At 39.9% G+C, this 24,850-nt stretch overlaps 2 protein-coding genes and 1 long non-coding RNA gene across 5 annotated transcripts in view; 1 reads left to right on the forward strand and 2 right to left on the reverse strand.

Annotated features, from left to right (window-relative positions):
- Positions 1 to 20,311, reverse strand: part of SIM1 (SIM bHLH transcription factor 1) — a 66,933-nt gene extending 46,622 nt beyond the window's left edge. The window contains exons 1-3 of the mRNA XM_048935842.1: positions 18,987 to 20,311; positions 13,648 to 13,783; positions 76 to 195 (exon numbers count right to left, since the gene is read on the reverse strand). The gene's annotated coding sequence lies outside the window, so the exon portion shown is untranslated. The remainder of the gene's footprint in view (positions 1 to 75; positions 196 to 13,647; positions 13,784 to 18,986) is intronic.
- LOC125689056 (uncharacterized) lies at positions 86 to 11,517 on the forward strand. The gene is made up of 2 exons (XR_007375005.1): positions 86 to 933; positions 2,272 to 11,517. It is a non-coding gene; the product is annotated as an uncharacterized LOC125689056 (long non-coding RNA).
- Positions 20,312 to 21,060: 749 nt separating the features above from the next.
- Positions 21,061 to 24,850, reverse strand: part of ASCC3 (activating signal cointegrator 1 complex subunit 3) — a 259,113-nt gene continuing 255,323 nt past the window's right edge. For all 3 annotated transcript variants that reach the window (XM_048935766.1, XM_048935767.1, XM_048935768.1), the window contains 3 exons: positions 23,347 to 23,553; positions 21,800 to 21,975; positions 21,061 to 21,712 (listed from right to left, as the gene is read on the reverse strand). In XM_048935766.1, the coding sequence (XP_048791723.1) occupies positions 21,565 to 21,712; positions 21,800 to 21,975; positions 23,347 to 23,553 (531 nt within the window). In that variant the 3' untranslated portion in view covers positions 21,061 to 21,564. The remainder of the gene's footprint in view (positions 21,713 to 21,799; positions 21,976 to 23,346; positions 23,554 to 24,850) is intronic.

Raw genomic sequence — 24,850 nt, forward strand, 5'->3', positions numbered from 1 at the left:
AAAAACAAAACAAAACACTTAGTCCTAGAGAAAAAGAAACAAATAATCTATCAGCACCAAATGCACCTCTCCTACCTCAGGAAACAGAATAGCACCGTGCGGTAATAGCAGCACGGTGCGGGAAAGCGCCCAGCAGCTGTTCCTGGTGTCCACACGGCCAGGACGCACCGCTCGTCCCTTTGCCGGACCACCCCTCTGTGAAACAAACACAGTGCAGGGCAGTTAGGAGAGGTATGGACTCGAGATAAATTATAAAAAGTAATGAAAAGGGAAAAAAGGGGGAAAAATGCGGCCCTCCTCTTCTTAAAGTCCTCGCTGTTGCGGAGAAGGTGACACCGTGCTTTCCGAAGGCTTTCTGTGTGCTGCAGGCACACAGCAGCAGGCTGAAAGCGGGCTTGGGGAGAAAGACAGCACCTTCTTGCCGGCTTCTATTGGAGGAAGCTGTCCTGCAAACAACGCTGATATCCCCGAGGAGTGTTCAGGCATCTGGGCAACAACCGGACTCACACCATCAGGTAGCGCAAGGCTTGTTTGTCAACAGGCGCCTCAAAAATTATCCTTTATAGTGCTTTTGGCTTAGGAAAAAAATGAGTAAATCAGAGGAACACAGTCCTGCCAATGGATAGCAGGGAAACGCAGGCAACCATTCGCCACCCCACACTACCGCAGCCACGGATTCGTAGAGGGGGGAGTGGCGGTGCCGGGACTCTGGCGGCCCCGGAGCGGAGCGGTGGAGAGCGATGGAACCGAGGAAAAAAAATGCCTGGAAGCCTCGGGTGACGCGGGCACAGAACGGCCCAGATCGGGATTCTGCACCGCTCGGGAACGGGGAACTCGCTGCCTGAAGCACACACGTGTGCTCGGTTCGGGTGAATTTATTCCCGGGTGAGCCTACGTCGGGTAATTGATAATATCGGAGAACTGAAGAAACAGGTATTCAAACTCAGTGTACTTTAAAAACGATCGTTATAAGCGGGCTACTTGGAGGAAGGCTCGGTGAAAAGAGGCATTTTGCAGCCAGGCTTGCAACTCCGTGCCGTGAAAAACTTGAGTCGCCAGGCACAGCACGCAGCGTGCATTGCACCGCGTGTGCGTGCGAGTGGGGAGCGAGAGAGCTCTGCAAATCAAAGCTGGAGGGGGGGGGGGAGGGGGGTGAAGGGGGGATGGGGAGGAGGGCGAAAGAAAGAAAAAGAAAGAAAATTTCCCTGGGTCATTTCCCTATAAGACAAGTCTGATCGAATGGGTTTTTTTGGTTCTTTTTTTGTTTTTGGCTTTGTTTTTTTGCTTGTTTGTTTTTTTTTTTTTTTCTCTGCACGCATCTTGGCGTGGTTTGCTGTATTTATTTGTTTCTGACTTTGGATGTGCTTGCTAACCCCTCTAAGGAATAAATTGGCCACCAATCCTTATGCGGGGAGATCGTTACCATGCAGGCATTGCCTAGGCGCTAGCGCCTTAGAAAGGTAAATTCCAGCAATTTAACCAGACATTGCGACCGTACGGCTGCTTAAAAATCACCGGCCTGGTGTGGGGCGCAGGCGGATTTTGAGACGACAAACCTCCCCCTGCACTTCGTGTGGGCGAGAAAGCGGGATCCGACCTCGTACGGATCCGCTCGATGAGACAGAGTGCGTTCAACTTCGCTGCCTGTACAGGAGCTGTTTCCTCTCCCTACGCGTAGCAGCGGGGATGCCGCTCCTTAGGGCTGGGAGCATCCCGGTGTCCCGAACTCCGACTGCGTGCCCCGAGGACCTGCCGAGCTGGGCTGAGAATTTCCATCCGTGCCCTCATCCAGGCTGTGCCTACACACACACACACGTACACACACCCGGTGAACGCACTCTGAGACCATTCAGAGCCGATTAACAGGTTTTAACTGATGTAGATCTTAACCTCCGTGCTTAGAGCCGTGCTCCAGGTACTTTATCCGCTAATGGTGTTGGGGTACTCAGGGAAGGAGGACAAGGAGAAAGTGGATTCTGTAACAAAATGCAGGAAATGGGTAACAGACACTCGCATAAGCTGATCTTGGATATAAGTGATTTCTAATACATCTCTCGAAAAATAATAGAAGGAATACTGCAGAATTAGGGCATGAGGACCAGCGCAACCGGCAGTTATTTTCGGTAACTTACAAACAGTTGCACACTTTATACTCGTGGGTGTTTCTAAGCGATACTTTCAGGAGGCACTCCGGTGCAGTGCCGTCACTTTCCTTGCTTTTGGCACGAGCACCACGAGATGACTTACTTACACTCATTTTTTTTTTTCCAGTGGTGTCAAAGGTCAGTACCTTCAGCCCTCTCCTTATTGAGTACACTCCTGATGATGGTTGAGAACCGAGCTGCCATACTGCTACGTGAAGCAGTGAGGGAAAACATGAACTAAAGAAATGGAGGTGGGAAAATCCACCTCATGGTCAGTAACAATTATCTACGTGCATTTCGTGCTTTGCCTTCTCTGTTCGCAGTATCAGAACTGTGGTACAGCTCTGCAGTTCTGCAGCACCAGCTGCAATGTCTGGACAGAAGCTGGGAAGGGCAAGGGATTGGAAACGAACTTTGAAGGAATCCCAAACTTAGCAGAATCGCAGAACGTCCTGAGTTGGAAGGTGCCCACGAGGACCATCCAGTCCAACTCCAGGCTTCACACAGGATCACTTAAAAACCAGATCGTAATCACGCTGTACACAGAGTTCTTCATCATCCTCCGTCTCCTCAGAGACACTGCTCGGCTCCCACATCCCCCTCTCCCGCACCACGGCGGATTTTCTCCTCCCGCCCCAGACAGCGGTGCCCTCACCTGAGCCGGGTTCCCGGGGCGGTCCCGCTCCCTCCCGCAGCCTTCCCCTGGCGCTGGACTCTCCCTGCCTGCTGCCCTTGTTAAAGGGGCCGCTTCGCTTCTGCCGAGCTCCCAGATGTAGTAGAGCCCGACGCCAACGGCCGAGGGCTCAGCCTGTCCCAAGAAACCCTCAGTGCACAAAACTCGCAGCATTTCAGATGAAACCCGCCTGAAGGTGAGCCAGCCCCTCGGCTGCACTGAAGCTCCGTCTCTGGCCTCCCCAAACCTCTGAGAACAGACGTGGTTGAGCCCTAAATGAGGGATGGGGCTCAGGGATCCCCACATTGGTACCCCTGCACTTCACAGCCTCCGGGATTGTCGACAGCTTTGCTGCGGGGGAAGCACTTTCCAAGGATTTAAATAGGAGCTTTGCTTGCTCTGGTCTCTTATGTATTTGTGGTTACGATTCTGGTTAAGTTTGTACCTGTGAGCACGATATGCTAAGTCCTGTTGCTTAATGTTTTCTGGGTTGTCTGGGCAAGCCTATTGCTTCTCCCTCTGCCTTGCCCACATGGTGCTTAGGCGCCTGATGGCAACCGCGATGCAAACTGAGCCTGTGCCTGTTTTCCTGAGGAGTGATGAAGTGATGCTTCTCAGGAAGACACCATGGGATAAATCATTTATATGGGAAGGTGGCACAGGGAAGCAGCACCAGGCTTGAAAAACTCAAATCCAGCTTTATCCTATTTCAGACAATGCTCAGTCTGTTGCTGAAGGGTGAGGGTGTTCAGCAAGGGTTGTCTCAAGATGGTTTTTATCCATTTAGGTTTTGCCTCATTGTTGAAATACTTCATCTAAACCCTGAATTCTGACTACTCTTCTCTGGTGGTAAGATGCTTATTTAAATACTGTGAGAACTGGGTTTAACTAGTTGAAGCTAGAGTCTATCAGAAGGACAGCTGCCCTAAGAAGCTGCTACAAGACCACCACTTGTGGCTGGAGGCAGGAAGCTTCAAGGCTTGCTTGTTCTGTATAATTCCTCTTAGATTTAGCTGGTAGACGAGCAAATGAGTGAAGAATCGCCGTTTCTTCAGTCTGACAATAGCTAAGTGATGCTAACACCACATTTTTGAAACATGCAAAAATCTTGGGATCTGCTAGAGTCTGGTTTTAATTTTGCCTTCTGTACAAAATGCTCTTGGTGCATGACTGAACTCAAGTCACTTGTCAGAGCAGCCATACTGGAAAGAAGGGGGAATACTCTGTGTCAGGACCCAGCATGTGCTGATAAGCTTTAATTGCCCTGGCAGCTCCATCCATGCACTCTGCCCTTAGTGCCCATTCAAGCAAGGCTGCAGGTGTTCCTGGCTTCAGATGCCTTGCAGCTGTGCTGATGTGGACCTGGCTTGACTTTGGACCTGCCTTACCCCTGTGGATGTTCCTGATGTCTTCAGTGCCATCTCTGCTGCTGTCACTACTCCCCTCACATTGCTGATGTGGGGTGGCTCCTGTTCATTGCAGGGATGCAGTGACCCTTCTGCTTTCTGTGCAAAATGTTCTCTATCTACTCCTATGTACTCTTTTGCATTTCCAAAAACGGTGCCTGCCCCAGAAGTAGTAGCATCCTGATGAGCTTCCTGGGTGATGCCAAAGACCTCTGATTGAATGTGGAGTCTGCTTGCAGTTATGGGGTCTTAGAAAACACTAGGGTGGAGAGGGAAAGGAATTAAACCGCACAGAGCTTCCTCTGATTTCCTGGCTGGAGCAGAACTTTTGATTTGAAGAAATCAAGCCTCAAGCTTGATTCTTGTTCTGCTGTTGATGGATGTTTTTGCTGCCACACACTATAAGGGGTGACTAAGATTAAAATCCAGTTTGATAAGAAGGTAGACTTGCTGAAAATTCCTTTGGGCATAATTCAAATGTAAGACAGAGGGAAAGGAGAAGATTGGAAAGGTCAAGGTTCCTCCATTTCTCCAAATATACGAAGGCTTCATAGGAAGTTTGGACCATGTTGGAAGGCTGCAGAACTCCACAGGGGCTCAAGAATATCTCCGTGAAGATCAGTTTACAAGACCAGGGCCATAGAATACAAGCTCTTGGGGGCAAGGGCTGTGTTTATCTCCATACAATGTTGATCACAATAGGATCCTGTTTCTGTTTAGGGGTTCCAGATGCAACGCTAGTCAATGTCTATAATAAACAATATTAATAATAAATATTAACATGCCAAGCTGCAAATTACTGACATAGTTTTCTAATATTGCTGGTTACTTTCCAGTATTGTCCTTCAGTCACACCACAGTACATTGTACGCAAAAGAATTGAAATCCAATTATTGGTGTGTCAAGAGTTAGAAGGCATGATCACTTTTTTTTTTCTTGTAAAATCCATCCATTGAAACTGACATCACAACAAGTGAGTTCATTGGCCTAATAAATCTGATGTCCAGCATATATGCACTGTTCTGTTTACGAGGACATTATTAATTAGAGTGGTAATGAGGCTGCTCTTGCATCAGGTAACTAGTATGAAAATGTTAAAAGTTATCGTAATGGAAAAATGTGAACAGTAGACTTCAGATGTGACATTTATTTTCATTCATGGGAAGAGAGCTGAAAGAAAGACTTTAGCTATAATTTCTCTGCTTCACTGAATCTCTAAAAACAGCCTACAATTTCATTCTTCTGACCGCAGTAATGCAGCTTCACATTTGCACAGAAAAGTAACTTTTTAAATTTAGATTTTAATTTCATGTCTGATTTCAGGCGCAGTAGAAACTTTATCTTGGAATAGCATTTCTTCTATAGCCAGCTCCTTTTGTGCTACAGAAAGAAATAATAATGAGAAAGTATTCCAGCAGGAGGAGCTGGTTTAGAAGCAAATGGATTCCATGGCAACTCCTGACTCTACATGACACCTAATAACTAGCATTTATGTTGGAAATTGTCTGTGCTATCTTGCACCCCAGTTCTGGTCTTCTTATAGGGTTTTCCCCTCATTTTAAAGAAAAAAAAAATCCTTATTTTTTTCTTTTCTTTCTTTCTCTCTCTGTCTCTCTCTTTTTTTTTCTTCTCTTTTAGATCCAGGAATTAACATGAAGTGAAATGATAGCTTGTCTGCCTCAAAAGTACGCTTAAGCAAGCTGCTTTCAACTGAACATAATTCAGTTTTCTGAATTATTTCAGAGATGAAATATTTACTGAAAAATGTGTTCATCTGTCAAGGGACAGAGTTATGTAGAACTGGAATGCTGAAACTATGTATTTTTTAATGTCATGAGATGTCCATATTCAGCAGTTTGAAATACTGATAACCCGGGAAGATCTTACCAAATCAGAGTAGTGCCTTGGTTCATATAATGCTGGGTGAACCAGGGGAATCTTGTAATGATCAGCTGGGGGATAACCAGTCCTATGGGATTTCTATCTGCAGTCAGCCATTTGGACAATTTATCATCTGATGAACATGGATTTATATCCTCCTGTGCCATGTTTCAGTATAATGCATATGAGAGGCTCAAGAGCTGTTGGTGTTTGAGTGTGGCACATTAGAACTCATTATTTTATACCAAAACTAAATTAACGCTCTTAAACTATCATGTGGTAAAAAAACCTTTGTTTATGACAGTTTTAGTAGAACAGGTTGAAAAACAGAGCTGAGCTGGTGACTTTTTTGTTTGGTTTTCTGTGGACACCTCATGGTCTGGCTGTTTTTTCAGTCAGATCTTGCTGTTTACCCAAGGCCCTAAGACTGTAGAAGAGAATAGTTTAGGCCTGGAAAAAAATATATTTCCTGTGGTCAAAGGAAAGCTCTCTTCTGTATAGGTGAATGAATGCAAGAATGAAGCAAGCAAGGCCGAAGAAAACTCCTGGGTTTGTGGTTGTGAAGGTGGAGGACGAGCAAATGAAGACGGTGAGCTAATCTGCAAGTGAAGGGTGGCCAAAATGGGAAATATGGAAGACTCTAGACTGGACTAATCTTAATGCCAGGTATTACAGGTAGCAAGACATGTTTTGATACATCTTGAAGATGGCTAACTTACTTACTTTCTTACCTTTTCACTCAAGAGAAGGATTATTTTTTTCTACCCACCGATAACCTTTTTTAATTACTTGTCACTTCAAATATGAAGAAATCCTGGACAAATACACTTAATTGATAGGGTACAAAATGTGAAAATGAGACTTGGTTTGGTTCATTTCTTCCTGTAAATCATGTTTAGATGCTGGCATAGATTTCCTTCAATAGACAGCCCAAACTGCCCCAACTTAAATTAGTGGCTTGAGTTTGGGATCAAAAAAAACCTTCTGTAAGAAGAGCTGTAATCAATCACATAAAAATGCTGATGAAAAAGAGAGGCAAGGCTATAATCAGACTTTGGAACACAGAAAGGCATAGAAACTGAGAAGTGAAAGGAATATACAGAAAGCTATGGTTAGCAGTGTCAGTAAGAAAATAATTTTTTAACTTGTTTAGGTGTATACATTCATTTTTATCTAAATGAGAAAGGAAGGTACACGGCAGTAAAGGATATAAATAAAATAAAAGCAAGACTAGACAGATTGGTTACTTGAGATGGAGACAAGGTGAAGGCTGAAATGAAAGGGTGAACATAATTATAGAAAGGAAGAAGATTTAGGAAAACCAGAATTTTTAAAGAGGGAACTGATTTATCATTATTGCTGTCTCTTATTACCTTACTGTTTTCCATAGCTTGAAGCTTTATGGTTTGGGGAACAACATTGCATTGGTGAAAGGAGTTGGGTAAGGACACTTAAATGAAAAGATAAGTTGCAGATAGAAGAATGAAATAATGGTTATGGACAAAGGTTTATCTTATTTTGTTGTATTTTACTAATTGCAAGATACTGAAGGAGTAGTGGAATCTAATTCTCAAGGAGACCATCTTCTCCATTTACTTGTGAAATTAACATGTAGAGATCAGATTACAATCAGTAATGTCATTGGTCTTCCAAAAGATGAAAGTGATGTTTCTCTTCTAAATTTTGGCAAGTTCTTGCATTCCTTCAATAGGGATGGTGACAGTAACTACAAATGGTGTATGCTATGTTCAAATAACATTTATGTTTTCCTATAATATTTAATATATTTAATATTTATTTTTACATATACGTATGACACTTTCCCATGATTGTGTTTATTCTTCCTCCCCTGAGAACTATTGACATAAGTGAGTACATTTTAATGATTTAAAATGGTAGAATTCCAACTGTAAGGGTATGGAAGTGTTTTTAATATGGACTACTTATTCTTAACATCAAGTTGATAAGATGTAACATGGGAGCTACAAGCAGAGATGAATACATTAAAAAAAAGGTGACGTAATTTATAACATGAAGACTACACACTTATGTGTGGAGATAAATGGAAAAGCAAGAATCTCACCTCTGAATGCACCCATAGTGGATTTTGAGGTGTGATATGCTGAAATTTCCTTGAGTAGTGGATATGGAAAATTAAATGTCTCAAAAAGAGATTGGATAACTGCATACGATATGGAAAACATAGCACAAAGTTGGAGCACAGAAGTGTGGTTTACATCTGGAACCTTGCCTGAGACTGCAGGAGACGTGCTTATCTGTTTAGGATCCATTACTTGGAATCTTCCCCTGAAAAGAGGCTTGCTTCCTTTCAGAGCAAGAGGAAGGACTCACTCTCTTCTAAAAATGAGCTGCAGTCCACTACCCCATCCTCTCCCATACAAAATTCCCTCATTCAGATATTTTTTCTCCTCCCTGGCCACATTTTCCCATATTTTCCCCTAATGTGCCCTAATCGCTATGCAGATGATAGTGGCATGCTTCTGTTAAAGTTATGCTGTCGTACAAAAATAATTTGATGTAATGAAAGCAGATGAGATTGTTTAATAAAAACAAGGAGGACTTTTGCCTCACAGCAGCCATGTCTGTATGACTCAAAGCTTTGCCTCTCCTTTGAGAAGGATCATTATCCTGTTTTTCTCATTAGGGATTTTTTTTTTTCATCTAATTTCATCCAATTAGACATTTTTCATGGTCATGAATTATTTGTCTTTTTTTTTTTTTTTTCTGCTAAGGCAATGGTTCCTAAGAATTAAATAACTGAGAGACATTACCCACTCATCCAATTCAAGAAAATATGATTCATCTCAAAATTGGAAGTGTTATAAAATCTGCAGCTGTTAATCTTTGAGTCCTAGATCTGAGTGAAGACATATGATACTAAATGCTACTATTCACTAAATCCTTTGAAAATAACAGTAGAAACAAAATTTGTTCTGCTAATAATGCATATTGGAAATGCATTTCAGCCTCTGATCTTGGAAGCAAAAGGTAATGCATCAACAGAAAAGAAATTTCAGCTTAGTTTTCAGTTACTAACTGTTGGAATTTTGTTTCAAGTCCTGTTTGTTTTCTTAGCAGCACCCACATTTCCCAAATTTTCATGGATTCAAATAAATTAATCCGACTGTTTCCTAGGACTTTCAGACAGATAAACAGGCAGTGCGTGTTTATAAAATGAAACAATACCAAAAACTATTGTGCATTCTTGTCAGTGTCTTCTTGGTGAAATTTTAAATTTTTTTAAATTTCATGTTTACAAATAATAGAATATTCTAGTAATCCACCTGGACTGTTTATTTCTAAAACCCACTATTTCTTAAGGATTTTGGTCTTTTAAGGTCCCTTGAGGACCATAGTCTTGAGAAGATTCAGTCTAGTTGTTGAGGTGTGTTCAAATTTGCAATAGAAATTTAGGCTCCTGTTCCCAAAAGAGTGCATTAGAGCAGCTTTCCAGCTTGGGCACTGCTCCTATGAAGGAGGGAAGCTGAGGCATGAATGGACATTCATTCCTCTGTGGAGCGGAGCGTGGGGGCCTCTGTCAGCTTTGGAAACACAGCTGAGCACCTTGTACAAACCTGACAGGAAGTGAATTAAATCTCTAAAGCCTGTCTTTCTCACTCTGCCCTGAAAATCACCCTGAGTAAAAACTGCTGCTAGAGCAAAGGTTCAGTTCTTCAACAGATGCAGTTTCAAACTGCATGATTATATAATTCTACAAATCTCTAGAGAGAGCAGTGCCTTCACACTGCACTGTTTAAAACTGATGTGTAGCTGATGTGGACATCTGAATCTGAGGTACCAGAGAAGGAGCTGGGATTTGCTCATCTATATATAAGAATGACTGGAATGTTTGTGCCATTGGTTTCATTGGAACTTCTCAGAAAAGCAGAGGTATGTGTATCCTTGGATGCTCAGCAAATCCAGATCTTCAATCAGAGGAAGACTTCTGTATTTCAATAGCACATTTCAACATACCGGGGAAGGATGGATATTCAGGTTGCATCCTGTTATTGAAGCTAATTTTTCATGGTAACTAGTACTTTCCTTCCACTTGAGGAAAAAAAATTCTCTAAAAGGTTGCAAGATCCATTTTGATGAGCAGCAACTATTATTGCCTTTTAAAGTGTCTTTGAAAACTGTAGCTCTGTCCTGTTGTTGAATGATATTGCCATAGTGAGGCAAATATTTCAGCAGCAGAAAATCTAGGCCCCTGCGTTCTACCTTTAAAGTCACTAGAATAAAAAACACACTGCCTAAGTACAAAATTACAAGAGTTTTGTTCCATTACATTCAAATAATGAAGGAACAAGCACATGTTTGACATATAATGTTTATGTTTGCTGTTGCTATCTTAAACAATTCAGATAAAATGATTGGAGATTTAAGGTCTAACAGCCTGAATTAAAGTCAGTGAAGCCAGCATCTCAGGCCTGAACACGAATTCATGTGCTTAGAGAGCATTTTTGGTCTCCAAGTATAGCATAGTCTTGATGCAGATATTTTGATTTCAGCAAGAAGAGGGAAAAGCTATCATTGCATTATCATTCTGCAGCAGGGAAGTCCAGATCATATCTGTGTTGAAGGTGCTTCACAAAGATGCTTTTCTATTTCCCCAAGATGTAAAGAGAAAAAGAAGTCATGTCACACATCAACAAAATAATTATTTCCTGACTTATATTGTGACAGTATGATCATGCTTTATTCAGCTTGTATAACCCAGTTGTTATTTCTTCTTCACTGAAACAGCTACAGAGTTTGAATGTCATTGATGTGTGTCTCATTGCTGTATAAATGGACATATTTAATTCCAGGAGACCAATAACATCTCTTGTCTCTGAGGGGCTGGGGAAAGTGAGCTCACGTTCTAGCTCAGTCCCTTTTTCCGTTGCAACTGCTTTCATTTGGTTGCTGTTTTTTATTATTATTATTTTCTTTAATGATTCAGCGCAGGCTCTTATTCAAGATATATATTTTAAAAAATCCAACAGATTCATGTGTTCATGTAGACCAACAGGATCTGGGTGGCTTAGAACTTAGATTAATTAGCTCTAGATATATTTAGAACAGACAAAAGCAAAGAATTTCTACCTGACAGGTAGATGGTTTTACTCTGAGTTGCCTTCTCCAGAGAAGGTGCATAATCCTTACCCTGATATACAAAGATTTTGTCAGCTTTCGCGTGTAGGGTTCTGGTAAAAACATATGGCAGAACTTGTACTCAACTAGATGTGCACCACACACATGGATTTATTCTGTAAGGAGTTCATTTTGGTCAGCTTTAAGAATTTCATTAGCAGGGAGAATGGAAAAATCTTCAGATCTCTATTTTCCCAAATTAGCTAATTTCCTTTTGGAATCAAGCTACTTAGAATTAAAATCTACAATTAAATAAGTATTTGTCTCAATCATACATCTAACTGTTCTTTGTACTTCAATTTTTTTTATAATATATTCTTGGAGTAACACAATCTTATGTTTTTATCTTAGTACAGTATGGTCTTTTGCAGGTATTTGGAGATCTCAGAATGCAGAAGCCTAATCAGGGACGAGGACTTTCTCTGTGTACTACAAACATAGAATGAAATTCCTCTGAAAGTCCAGTTCCAGAAAACCTAGTCTCAGCATTACATGAGGCTGCATTGCTGCATCAGCTGGGCAGGGGAATGGGATGGGAGGGGCTGACCACATGGAGGAAGTAGCCAGGACACTGTGACTGGGTTAAGCTGTTCATCATGCAATCTCTCATGAGAGAGCTGGTCACTATTTTACTGTATTTTAGATAGGGCGAAATAGTAAAAAACTTTAGGGACAAATCTTGACTTAGCATGGATGAATGGAAGGGCCTTTTAATGGAGATGGCAGAATCCTGTCAATCTTTTTTCCTCAGCTCTCTCTTTAGTTGTTGCAATGATTTGAGAAAACAAAATAAGGCTTAATTGAAGAATCTTTACAGCTTCAAAAATGACATTTTATTAGAATCTGATTTTACTGTGGTATGACAATAAGTAATTAGTCTCTAATTAGTTGGACTGGCTGACAAATACATGATGGGAACTCACCATGTGTTATTGGTATCTGAAACAATTTCATCCTGTTAGCTGGAAGGAAGTATCACTGTCAAATATCTATGATTAATTTTACCACATTAGTATTATGTGCAGAAATTGAGTTATTTCTGTCACAAGGTTCAAACTTGCTTGTGCGTGAAGAATGCTGTTTTCACATTTCTGTAGTGTAGTTAGAAAAAGATAGTGGCATTTCTAGAGTCTCTTTTCTACTGTTGCTCTTGCCAGCAATTAGTATTTTCCAGCCATATAGTTAGCCATACATGCATTACCTTATTAAGTGTGATTTTCTCAAAAATGTGTGATTTCACCTTTGCTGTCCTGACAATTAGGGGAATGTTCTCCTTGGGGCTGATGATGTTCAGCACAGAATATTTTACATTCTTCATTCCATTGCCTTTCAAACAAATATGTCTGGCCACTGCCTGTCTTTACTTTCATTTGCTGCCTGTGTTCCAATTTCTATTCTAAAATCTGAACTAAGGTCCTTCCCCAAGCCACTCCTGTGACATTTTTTGAGATTCCTGTGTTGTCCTCTCACGTACGTGGCCCCTGTTACTGTACAGTGGGATCTCACCAATTCTCTCTGGATGGATCTGCAAGGAGCACTATAAGCCATTTGTTTGGGGGGCATGCTTTTACTGAGACTTTTGGTAGTACAACTCTAAGCTAATGGAAAAAAAGCAGTACAAAACCTAATGCACAATCTGCATTTTACATTCTTCTGAGGCGTGATTTGTAATGAATTAATTAGCATTATGTAATTAGATGGGTGGGATGGGTGATCTTTTTAGACTTGAGATAAGTAAAATATTTTTAGGCAAAGTAATGGAACTTGACTTTGAGTTGGCAGAGCAGAGAGTGGTTGTGACTTTCTATGAACAGAGATGCAGAAGAGAGGCTTACTGACTTAAGAGACAGCCATATTCAAATCGCAGTGATGCAATATGGAGCTCATTAGAAGATCTGAGTACAAGACATTTTGTAAACATACTTAATAGCAGTATGGCATAATCATTGTGGAGAATCCTTTTCTATAGAACTTGTTTCTTCTGTCTGCCTTGAATTCTCTGGAGAAATTTTTTACCAAGAAATTTATTTGGTACAAACAGTAAATTCATTTCCAAAGATGTTCTCTTAATTCTCTTAATATAGAAGTTTCCTTCATGCACTTCATGTAAGCAGCTTACCCTCTCACTCCTACCAGTTGGTGACATTAATAATAAATTTGGTTAGCTCAGTCCCCAGCAAATCGCTTCAGAAAAATGCACATCAAAATTTCTGCTGATGTCACTCCTGGCACAGTGTGCTGATACACAGTCTGTGCTGAAAATACATGCAGTTTAACAAGATGCGTTTTTAAACAGACAGGTGGGAATCAAATATAGCTCACTGACAGAACAGGCATAGTGTGCAAGTGGAAATGCAGTGACCATTCTCAGTGGCTGCCTGCTCACCTTTTCTGTAGCTCATGTGTCTGTCTGGGCATTCTGTCACATCCAACTCTTTTTCAGAGTATATTTCTTCTCATGAAACAGGAGAATTCTTCCTTCTTGTAGAACAGCTGGCACTGGTTACCATGGAAGAGAGAATCTGCAGCAGAATTTTTAACACAGCGTTGTTTTGACTTACAGAAACATGTGCTTAACTGTCTAAACGTGAGCATGCAGGTATCCACCCTCACCATATTGGTGCATTTGCATAGGACAGCAGAGGCCTCACTGCAGAAGACGTCTTCTGGAGCCACAGCTGGCTCAGTGATGTTGAATTTCTTACCTATGATTAAATCAGTAATGAAGGCTCAAATTGGTTACCTAAATGTAGATACTCAGTGCTATTTCAGATGCCTCAGGTTACTTAAGGCCTTCTATTAGCTCTCTACAGATGGCTTGCATTCTTCTGAAGCTGAATGCAGCAGCCAGCTGAGATGCTCCATCTTCTTAAATGGCACTGGCTGTCTATGTGTCAGCAACCAAATCAAGCCCAAAAGCATGCAACTGCACTGGAAAAAAAGGATACCTAAAATTAGGTAATGATGTTTGGATACCTACATAGTTACATAGACACAAGGCCTCTAAGATCCCACCATAACTAAGAGAATTACGGGAGCTCTAATAGAATTTTTAATTAGAACTTCTTACATATTTAATTAGAACTTCTTACAGATTTTGGTGAGTGGTTCAGGTCACTCTGAGCAGGACAGAGCTTAAACCAGCTACCTAAGCATGAACACTACTACCATATAGGATAATGCAGTGGCCAAGCCTTTTGGAGCAGACTAGAAATGTGTTTCCAAGTTGAATCCCTTACCTGCTCTGCTTCCAGTGTGCTGATGCACACTGTAAAACATACTTAGGCATAGGAACATGATGTATTCAGCTGCAGCTAGCCTAGCAGATGCAACGTAGGAGTGTATCTGGAGGGTTTTCTGAGTCACACGTATGCAGTGCATTGAACTACACAGGAGCTGTACAGTGTATTTTCCTGAAAAGGCATAATGGGAATATAGCCCTCAGCCCTATTTCATTCCACAGATCTGCTGGTACTGGTTTGCACTACTTGTGAGGGTAACTTATGACAGGTATGAAAGATATAAAGGAGCTGGAAGCCAGGTGGGATAGTCTCCTGATTTCAAAAGGGTTTAGGTAGATGGATTAATTACATATTTAATCTACAAGAATTTCAACACTTCAGCTGCCTCATAGTTTGAGCTCTCATCGTGACTACAGTGCTAGAGGGAGGTGCCTTCTGCAAACTTCTAGTAAAGGAATGGCAGCTTCATATAAACAGAACAATCCTTGTTTATATTCAGTCTGTTACTTCCTATATATTTCATCCTGCCAATGAATTTCCCTAGAAATAATGAAAATTGCATCACCTTTTTTTTCTTTGTACAGTGATAGTTTCAGAGTGTTGGAAATCTTTTGTGAATCAAAAGTGATGCTGTAATTTATTTTTTTTTAAGTTAAAATGCAATTTGCTGTGTTGCGTGGATTTGTCAGAATAACAAACTGAAGAATGTCTAATTTCACACTGTGTCACTGCTATGACCTGTATGTTCTTCAACTCATTTTTTGCCTAAATTCTCTGGATTTTCAAAAAATCAATTTGTATTTTTGGTGATTTATTTCCCCCCATTTAACACAAGCAGTTTTAATTGACCTAGCATTTCCTGTTTTGTCCATAGCTCTTTAATGTCCATTTTAACTTCCAAAAACACGTGCTTTTCTGTATAAATTCTTATCTGTGCAATGAAAAGCTTCTTACTGCAGCTCCTTGAGGGATATTCAGAGCTTTCTCTTACTTATATTTATTAAAATAGTTTATATAAGACCACTTACACACTTACATAAATGTACTACTTCATGTGGGGTGTAAAGTACACTTGAATGGATGGGTGGGTTCTTTTTATACCAATGGCTTAGCTTTCTTGGTTACAACACTGACTACACAGGCCAGAACAGTGTCTGTACCATATCACAGAGAGATATTTCTTCTGTGATTTGAAATTTGCTGCCACGAATAAATGTCTCTGAACAGATGTGGTAGTAAGATTTGCAGGCAGTGAAAAATATCTGTGGAAGAGCTAATGAAGAAACTACCTGAAATGGAAAGAGTGGTGGAAGAGAGACGAGAAGGTGATTATTTGAGAACTTGCTGCAGCAAGTAAGCCTCTTTGCAGAGAGGTGGCACCTGCTTGATGTCTTCAAGACTCTTCGAAAAGTTGAAGTTTTGTTTGTTTTCTTGAGCAAGGAAGGAGCTTAGGAATTTGGATTCAGGCTCTGATGTGCAGAATAGGCACATTGGAAGTGCAGACATGCCCATATAAACGCAGGAGATGCACCTTCTCCTTGTAAGTACCTTGCAGAATTAGAAAGCTGAAATTACACACAGTACTTGAATTTAGATACAGTCTATCAGTGAATGCTCAGGTCTTATTCTAGGCCCCAGAATGGAAGTTGGTGATCGAGGCTTCCTGAAGATTTCTTCGGATAATGCTCTTTAGAAGCAAACTAGTAACGAGGAAGAGGAAGTTGCGGTCAGACGGCGAAACCCCTGGATTTAACTGAGTGAAATCTGGGCCTTCAAAGACTCAATTTGCAACAGAAATGCAAGACTGCAGCCATGAAGCTGGTGCCGCACATTCAGGACCTGGATCAGAAATGAAATCTTAAGTAATGTGCAAAATAACAGGTTGCATTATGAAATCTCCTTAAGAAGAGACAGGGAGTGGTTGTTCATACCCAGTCCTCCTTTAGCTTCTGCGAAATGCTGCTGTGATGCCATTAACATGGCAGGCAAGGGAAAGGTAGAAAGGGTGTAGTCATATAGGCAGATTGGCAGATGAAGAGTACAAATACAAGATGCTTTTTTCTGTTTTTGTTGCTCTTTCCAAATTTTGGAAGAAGTATGATACATAACCAGGCAGGCACTAACTGCAGCTGCTCTCTGCAAGGAAAACAGTGTAAAAAACTATTGGCAAACTGGAATGAGAAATTTAAAATCGGACCTTTTTGTACGCACTGTCGATTTGCTCATCTATCCATAATGCTGATACATCACAGAAGTATTTATTTGTATCATTGTGTTTGATTTTCCTATTTTTGTTATACAGCTGTTCTCACTTTTCTCCATTAAATGTTATGGATTGAACATAATGATTGATTGTTCTGAGCAGCTGTTTCAAATGCATCAGAATTCTTTTTTTAGACTATTCAAATAAATGCTCATTTTAGGGTCATAATGACCTGATGCAGTGGTATAGGCCTAGGGAAGACAGGCTGGAAAACTGCCCTGCAGAAAAGGACCTGGGAATGCTGGTTGACAGCCAGCTGAACATGAGCTAGCAGAGTGTCCAGGTAGCCAAGAAGGCCAATGGCATCCTGGCCTGCATCGGAAATAGCATGGACAGAGAATCAGCAATGTGAATGTCCCCTTGTACATGGCACTGGTGAGACTACACCTCAGGTACTGTGTTCAGTTTCGGGCTCCTCACTACAGGAAGGATTTGAACCACTGGAGTGCAGAGAAGAGCAACCAAGCTGGCTAAGGGACTAGAAAACATGAATTAGGAACAATAATTGGAGTTGTTCAGTCTAGAGAAGAGGAGGCTGAGGGGAGCTATCATTGCTCTCTACAAACACCCAGAAGGAGGTTGCAGAAAGGAGGGTGTTGGTCTCTTTTCACAGGTAATAAATGATATGACATGATGCAATAGCCGCAAGTTGTGCCAGGAGAGGTTTTGATTAGGCATCTGGCAGACTTTCTTTACAGAGGGTAGTCAAGCGTTGGAAGAGGCTGCCCAGGACAGTGGCAGAGTCTCCATCCTTGGAAGTATTGAAGAGATTTATGGACTTGGCACTGGTGAGGCCTCCAGTACCATGTTCAGTTTTGGGCACCTCAATACAGAAAGGACATTGAGGTGCTTGAGAAGGTCCAAAGAAGGGCAATGAAGCTTGTGAAAGGCTTGGAGAATATGCCCTACGAGGAGTGACTGAAGGAACTGGAGCTGTTTAGTCTGGGGAAAAGGAGACTGAGGGGAGACCATATTGCTCTCCTCCAATACCTGAAAGGTGATTACACTGAGAGTGAGGTTGGTCTCTTCTCACTGGTGACAGGACGAGAGGAAATAGCCTTAAGTTGTGCCAGGAAGTTTAGGTTGGATATCAGGAAAAGTTTCTTTACAGAAAAGGTTGTTAGGCACTGGGAATAGGCTCCCCAGGGAGGTGGTTGAGTCACCATCCCTGAATGTGTTTAAAAACTACTTGGATGTGGTGCTCCATGTGGGACATGACTTGGGTTGTTAGAGTTAGGGTAGTATGGTTAGGTTGCGGTTGGACTCGATGATCTTTAAGGTCTTTTCCAACCTGAGCAATTCTATGATTCTATGATTCTTGGTACTGAGGGACATAGTTTACTGATGGATTCAGTAAGTAAGGTTGATGGTTGGACTTGGTGATTTTAAGGGTGTTTTCCAATTTAGATGATTCTGTGATTCTATAATTGATTTGCTTATATTTATTCTATATTACATCAGACTTTGTTTTTATGAGACAAAGACTTCTGCGAAAAAAAGTTTCAGATGTTATTTAGAAATTTCATTAAACTATTTCTAAAAACAATTATAATACCAGGAAATTAAATGCTGTGTTTCCAAACCAAAGTACAAATGGTACAAATGACATTGCAGAATTTCTTTAATTGATTAACAGAGAACACTGAAGCTATTGTCTGTTACTTTGCAGTTACTTGTGACATGCATGTAGAAAGCAGTAAGAGCCAGTATCATCATGTTGGTATTCTGTGTGACTGGCATGGTTTCTTTTTCCTAATTAATTAAAATTGTTGAGGGACAATATATTGCTTCACTCAAGTATTTTCCCAAAGAAAGGACTTAATTTTTGTGACAATTTACTTGCAGATTAGAGAAAACAATTCTTTTAAAAATGGGTGTAGGAGTAAACAAATGTGTGCATAATCAAATTTTGCCTACAAGCTTGAAAAAAAAAATATTTGTTGAGTGACACACTGCTATAATATACTGAATATGGCCCAAAGAGCAAAGAAAGCAAGTGTCACCTATCAGGCTGATAGCACAGTAACAACTTTCTCTATAATTGTTGCATCTAATGCAATCAAGTCAGCCTGTAATAGTGAAACAAACATTTTAACTATTATCAAATTATGTGAAGATCTGTGAAAACACTCCATTACTGAATTATTTATATAAACTAACCATTTATCTTAATTTTAATGCACCAGAATCTATGAAATAAATCTGTTATTAATTACTGACCCTTTGAAATTGGCTAGCCTTCTCTTTCCTGCAATGTAGTGTTGCTGGCAGGTCAAGGTTGAGGAAGCTGATTCTTCCCCCTCTCCTCAGTTCTGGTGGAGTCCCACCTGGAACATTGTTTCCAGTTCTGGCACCCTAGTATGAAAGAGGCATGGACATATTGGAGAGAGTCCAATGTAGTCAGGCAGGCTCTTTTCAGCAGTACCCAGTCCCAGGACAAGAGGTAATGAGCACAAACTGGAACACAAGAAGTTCTGTCTGAACACCAGGAAGCATTTCCATGTTGTGTGGATGACAGAGCACTGGCACAGATCGCCCAGAGAGAATAAAGTCTCACTCAATAGCTGATTGGACATGATCCTGGGCAAACAGCTCTAGGTGGCTCTGCATGAGAAGGAAGTCTGGACCAGGCAGCCTCCAGGAGGTCCCTTACAACCTTAACAATTCTGTGATTCTATGTGCACAATCATTTTTTTTTCTTCAAAGTAGTAGAACATAATTAAAATGATATCTCAGTGAGGTAATGCTTATAATTTAAGTACAAGCTGAATAAGTTCAAATTCTGAGTTTACATTTTTTTCTGTCTGAATGAAGTTGCACAGCAGTTTTGCAGGATATTGCCCTTGAATACTTGCTCAGTGTCTTGTATCTCCTAAAGGCCGACAAGAGGATTAACTTCATGATGTACACAGGTAAGCAGTGTAATTGTTCTCTTCCTCAAAAGGTGGATGCTGCTACATTCTCCCTTCAGACTTATGTCTTGGAGATGGAATCTTCCAAGGCACCAACACTGAGTTGGGCCTCCTACATTACCTGTCCTCTTGCAGAACTCTTACTTCCTCCTGTTCTTCAGATCTTAATTCCCCGTTATTCACAGGATGTTTTATCCTCTCTAACACTGAGCTATAAAACATCATACATGATTTTAAATGCCTTACTCCTTCAAAATTAAGGAAAAAAACCCCATTAAATAAATTATATATACAAAGGCTACTCTGACTATAATGTCTCCTATATTATTATGTTGGAACACAATATCAGAGGTATACATTAACGCTATGGCAGTAGAGGTTGAACCTTCCCGCCAATACTCTTGTTACATTTTGTTGCCATGCAACAGATGGCAGCAGAGGGGCAGTCTGAAATAATGGCATCAGACATGGAAGTACATATGAAGCAAAATGGTGTAACAGAATTCTTCCATGCAGAAAAAATTGTACCCACTGACATTCATAGACACTGGCTGAACATTTATAAAGACCAAATCAAGAACCTGAGCACAATAAGGTGGTTGGTGGTGCTTTTCAGTAGTGGTGAAAGCTACAACCTGGGCGGCTAGGCACAGCTGTCACACCATGAAATGAAGAGCATCTTGATCAGCTTATCCATGCTATTAGGCGGATTATAACCAGGGAATTGTATACAGACCTGAATACTGACTTCAATGCATTGGATGGTGGCAACATTAGAATGTTGAAAAATTTCCACCAGGTGGGTTCCATACATTCTCAAACAGGAGCAGAAAGAATACTGCATGCAAGTTTGTTAGGAACCAATTGAATGAAGATGAGGCTGAAGGTAAGTTTCCTGAATTGCAGCATTACTGGTGATGAGACGCAGTATCACCACTACAAACAGTGGAGTGGTGACGTGAATTTCTCATCAAAGAAAAATTCCTCAGCAGGTAATGTCATGTGCCCTGTCTTTTGGGATAGGAAAGGAGTGATCCTTCTGAACTTCATGGAACCCGGACAAACCATCAACTGACAACTACACTGTGTTGCTGACTAAATTGAGGGTTTGAACTTCTAGAGTCAGGTCAGAGAAGAAGACAACCTTTCTCTTGCAACATGATAACACCAGTCCCCATTCCAGTTTGAAGACTGTGCAGTAAACTGTAAATCTTGGTCCTAACAAGTCCACCATATAGATTAGATTACAAGAAGATTTACTGCATATAAGCTTATATTAATAAAATATATATATTTTCTCCTTATAGATTATCATCTTCAAAGGGTAGCATGCATAAGGGAAGGATTTTATACTACATCATATATTTCACACTGAAAAAATCTAATGCAAAACATTCTTATGGACATATTTTTATTAAACATGAAATGTAACATATCCATCAATATTTTCAGCATATTTTTCTCAGGACAAATTTTGTATTTTTTCCCTATAAATTAAAAAAAGTCATCTATTTAAACTGCATCAACACACATGGGCTACAGAACATTTTTTCAAAATGAAGATTGTAGCCCTAAATTTGCGCAAATTACGGTGTCTTTTATTTTGATGTGTCAAAATTGAATTATGGCAGCTCTAGTAGGAATAAAAGAGATAAATATGATTTCTGAAAGATGAACCAAGAAAAGACAAAATTTTATAAAGGAGTAAGGCCACTGTGGCTAACTCTGTGTTACCAGAGTCAATACAGTAGTCACTTTCAATTTTTGAGTTGTCTTGAGGTTAGAAGTTTTGTTCCGCTAAGGCAAACTCACTTTTTGGGAGTCCAAAATGACCAGATATGTTGGGAGAAAGACAAGTTCTTTTTAAACAGATTTTTCAGATCACCTTACTTCAAAGTCAGATAACTCATAGCATCAGACACCTCTGTTGTGGCTTGTGCTGAAGTACTAGCTGGTATAATATTCAGGTAAATATCATACTGTTGGTCCATGCCAAGATAACTGTCGCTCATGAGATACAACGTGTAAATACACCTAAAAAGGTAAAAAATAGAGTCATTAGTTTGGCAGTTAGGTTTCAGCCTAATCATTAAGAGATCTTAATTTTTAAATTTGTCATACTTTCCAGGGGTCTCTGGAGTGTAAAAAGCAAGAGAGACAGTATTTCTATTTCTGACATATCCAGTTCTCTTCAGAGCGATGAGTTCTTTTTTGTCAACTTCTCCCAATATTAAAAACCATCCTTCATCTTTAACTTTAGGGAATCGAGGAGCCACTGCTTTACTGTCTTGCTTTCCCTATTCAGAAAAAGAAACAGTTTAGTAAAACTGGAAGTTTTTTAAAAATATCTTTCTTGAATGAGAAACAACACAAAAACAGATTCGTGAATTTTTACGTAATACAATAATTTACAGATACAAATTAAAACACTTTTGTTATTTCTGTCTAGATGAAGGCTTCATCTCAAAACAAACAACAAAGAAAAACAGTTCTAAGGGAAAAAATAAAGAGCAACAAAACAGAATAAAAGATATTATTTCACTTATTTTGTAAGCTATTAAAACTTGCATGAAAATACTGTTCCCCTTTCTGTAATTTCATCTAATGTATTCCCAATACTATTCTCAGCAGAAAGGTTAATTGTAAACCTTGTGTCTTTAAATAACACTAAACAATATTGTTCAAGATAAATATAAACATAAAACAGCACATGAAGTATTTATTAAATGTTGAGATAGCAAAAAGAAAGACTGTTTCAGTGATTCTTTGAGACAGTGACTTTACTGCTGAAAGCTGAATATACAGTGATGCATACTTGACCATCGTTTTGTGCTCTGTAGGTGGAAAGGTTTTTCTGAAGATTTACAAAGGAGAAAAAGCACCACTGTAGCAATGAAGCTTCTGCAACAGTTTGATACAGCCATTTCTTACAAAATAGGGCTCAAATTCTGGGAGAGGTTTATAAAGCAGTGATCACTAAAAGAAATATTCCTGCTTCTCTCACACTTTCAGTGGCTTCTGGTTAGGGAGGCAGTTTCAGTAACTGGAACAGCAAATAAAAAGGCTTATGAAAGAACTCTAAACTTTCCTACAAATGAGAAAGTCTCCCCTTGAAACTAAGGTGATTTATATAAAATGTGAAGAGAATATGTGGAGAATATCCTCAGTAAAGGGCTGAGAATGTGTTACAAGTAAAAACATATTTATAGGTGTGTATGTATGTATAGGTATGTACAGGCATGCAGTATATTTGAATATCACAGGATCACTTAAAAATTGGTTTGGGAAACAGGATATGTAAAAATACGAGAAGTAGGAGTTTAAGGATGGCAGGTACTTAAATACTGCCTGCAAAGTTATTGTACCCACTGTTATTACTTTATAGAACCCAAGCATGAGTTCCTGGTTTGTAAAAACAAAACAAAACAAAACTTTTTTTTTTTCATTGTCTTAAATTGGTCTAGGATTTTATCTAAAGAATCTATTTATTATCCTACTGCAAAAACCATTTGCTCCACTACTAATATAGAACAGGCTTTGAAAGTGTTTACAATTTGCATAACTCTCAAACCATAAAAAAAATTGTTACGCTGTGTAAAGCATTATTGATAACATAAATGGATTATTGGAAACGTGCACTTGTTGAAGGAAATGATAAATTCATGTACCTGATACCCCATCTGGGTTCTCTGCAGATGTATCTGGAGCACATATTCTTGATCAGCATGTAATTTGATCCATCTTTTGTCATCTCGTGTGTCTGGTGTCAAAGAGGGAACAGGCACTTCATTCTGTGGCTGAGCTGGGTCATCCCAACAGCCCTTAATGCTCAGGCTAACGTGTAGAATTGGCAAGCGGGACAAGAAATTCCAAGCCTGTAGGAAAAATCAGATCCCTGTGGATTAGAAGATGATCCATACAATTCAGATTACAGTCATTATAATAATAACAATTCAATGTGCAGCCAATATATTTATTCTACATCAAGAATGATTGATTTGTATAGGAATACTATGCTTAACAGCATGACTCTTAGAATCATAAAATACTTTTCCTCAACCTCTTGCTCTAATTACTTCTAAGCAAATAAAACAAATGTGAAACTTTTCAAGCACATTAGACATGCCTCACTAAGATTACTAATGTCTGAACACAGGAAAAATTCTTTACCGCTTCTGATTAAAGTATTTATTTCTTATAAGCCACTTAAAAACTAGTATAATTAAGTTCTAAATTAAACTTCCTTAGCATAGCCCATAAAGAACAAGACACTGCAGTTCTAATTAGCAATGGGCAAACCTCAGAGAGTTCAGAGGATCAGTTCAAATAATTAACAAAAAATTTAACTGCATATCCAAAGTTATCCTGAATTTTTTTTTTTAAAGATTTTCTTCCATCCATCTTCATGAACTCTTCTTTTAATCCTTTTGAAGAATCTTAAGTCTGTCATTTCTTATGAACTGCAACAGGCCCTCAACTTTCATCTTTGTACTGAGAACTGTTGCTAGAGACATACACTTTGCATAGGTGAATGTGACAATTTCTTCAACTTCACATTCATGAAGCACTCAGAAAATGCAGCCCTGTGTATCTTCCATGTTGTCTTCATCAGACAAGCAAAAGCATCTCTGAGAAGTTGTGATAAAAACAGAAGGAAGCAATGTAGGCTTTCATTTATTAAATTCAGCATAGTCACTTAAACTGTGTTAGGAAGAAGAAATAGTCAACTTTGCTGTGAAATGGAAGCAGTGATTTGTGGCCTCACTGTGGGTAGAGAAGATAGATGAGGTAGGCACCACAAGAAAAATGAACAAAGAAAAAACAATCGTCACATTCTGCCTTGCCCCTCTCCTCCCCTAACCCAAAACAAAGCAGGGATGAGCACTTCACTGTTTTCAAAATAACATATAAAATGCTAGGTAAAGGGCAGGAAGGAGAACAGGGAAAGAGGAATATTGATCTTGCTAAAGAGCCAGCAAATGTCAAAACAGAACCTTGTGGGAATGAAGAGGTAGACATAGTCACATGGGCAGTATGGTCATAGAACAGAAATGTTTTATTTAGAAAAAGGCTAAATTGTACATATATGTATATGTAATGTATTGTTTTGATTATCTTGTCTTTCAACAAGACCTATTTTCATTTGGATTGTGTTTGATGTGTCTCTGATTA

This window comes from Lagopus muta, chromosome 2 (assembly GCF_023343835.1).
Source record: "Lagopus muta isolate bLagMut1 chromosome 2, bLagMut1 primary, whole genome shotgun sequence".
Taxonomy (NCBI): domain Eukaryota; kingdom Metazoa; phylum Chordata; class Aves; order Galliformes; family Phasianidae; genus Lagopus; species Lagopus muta.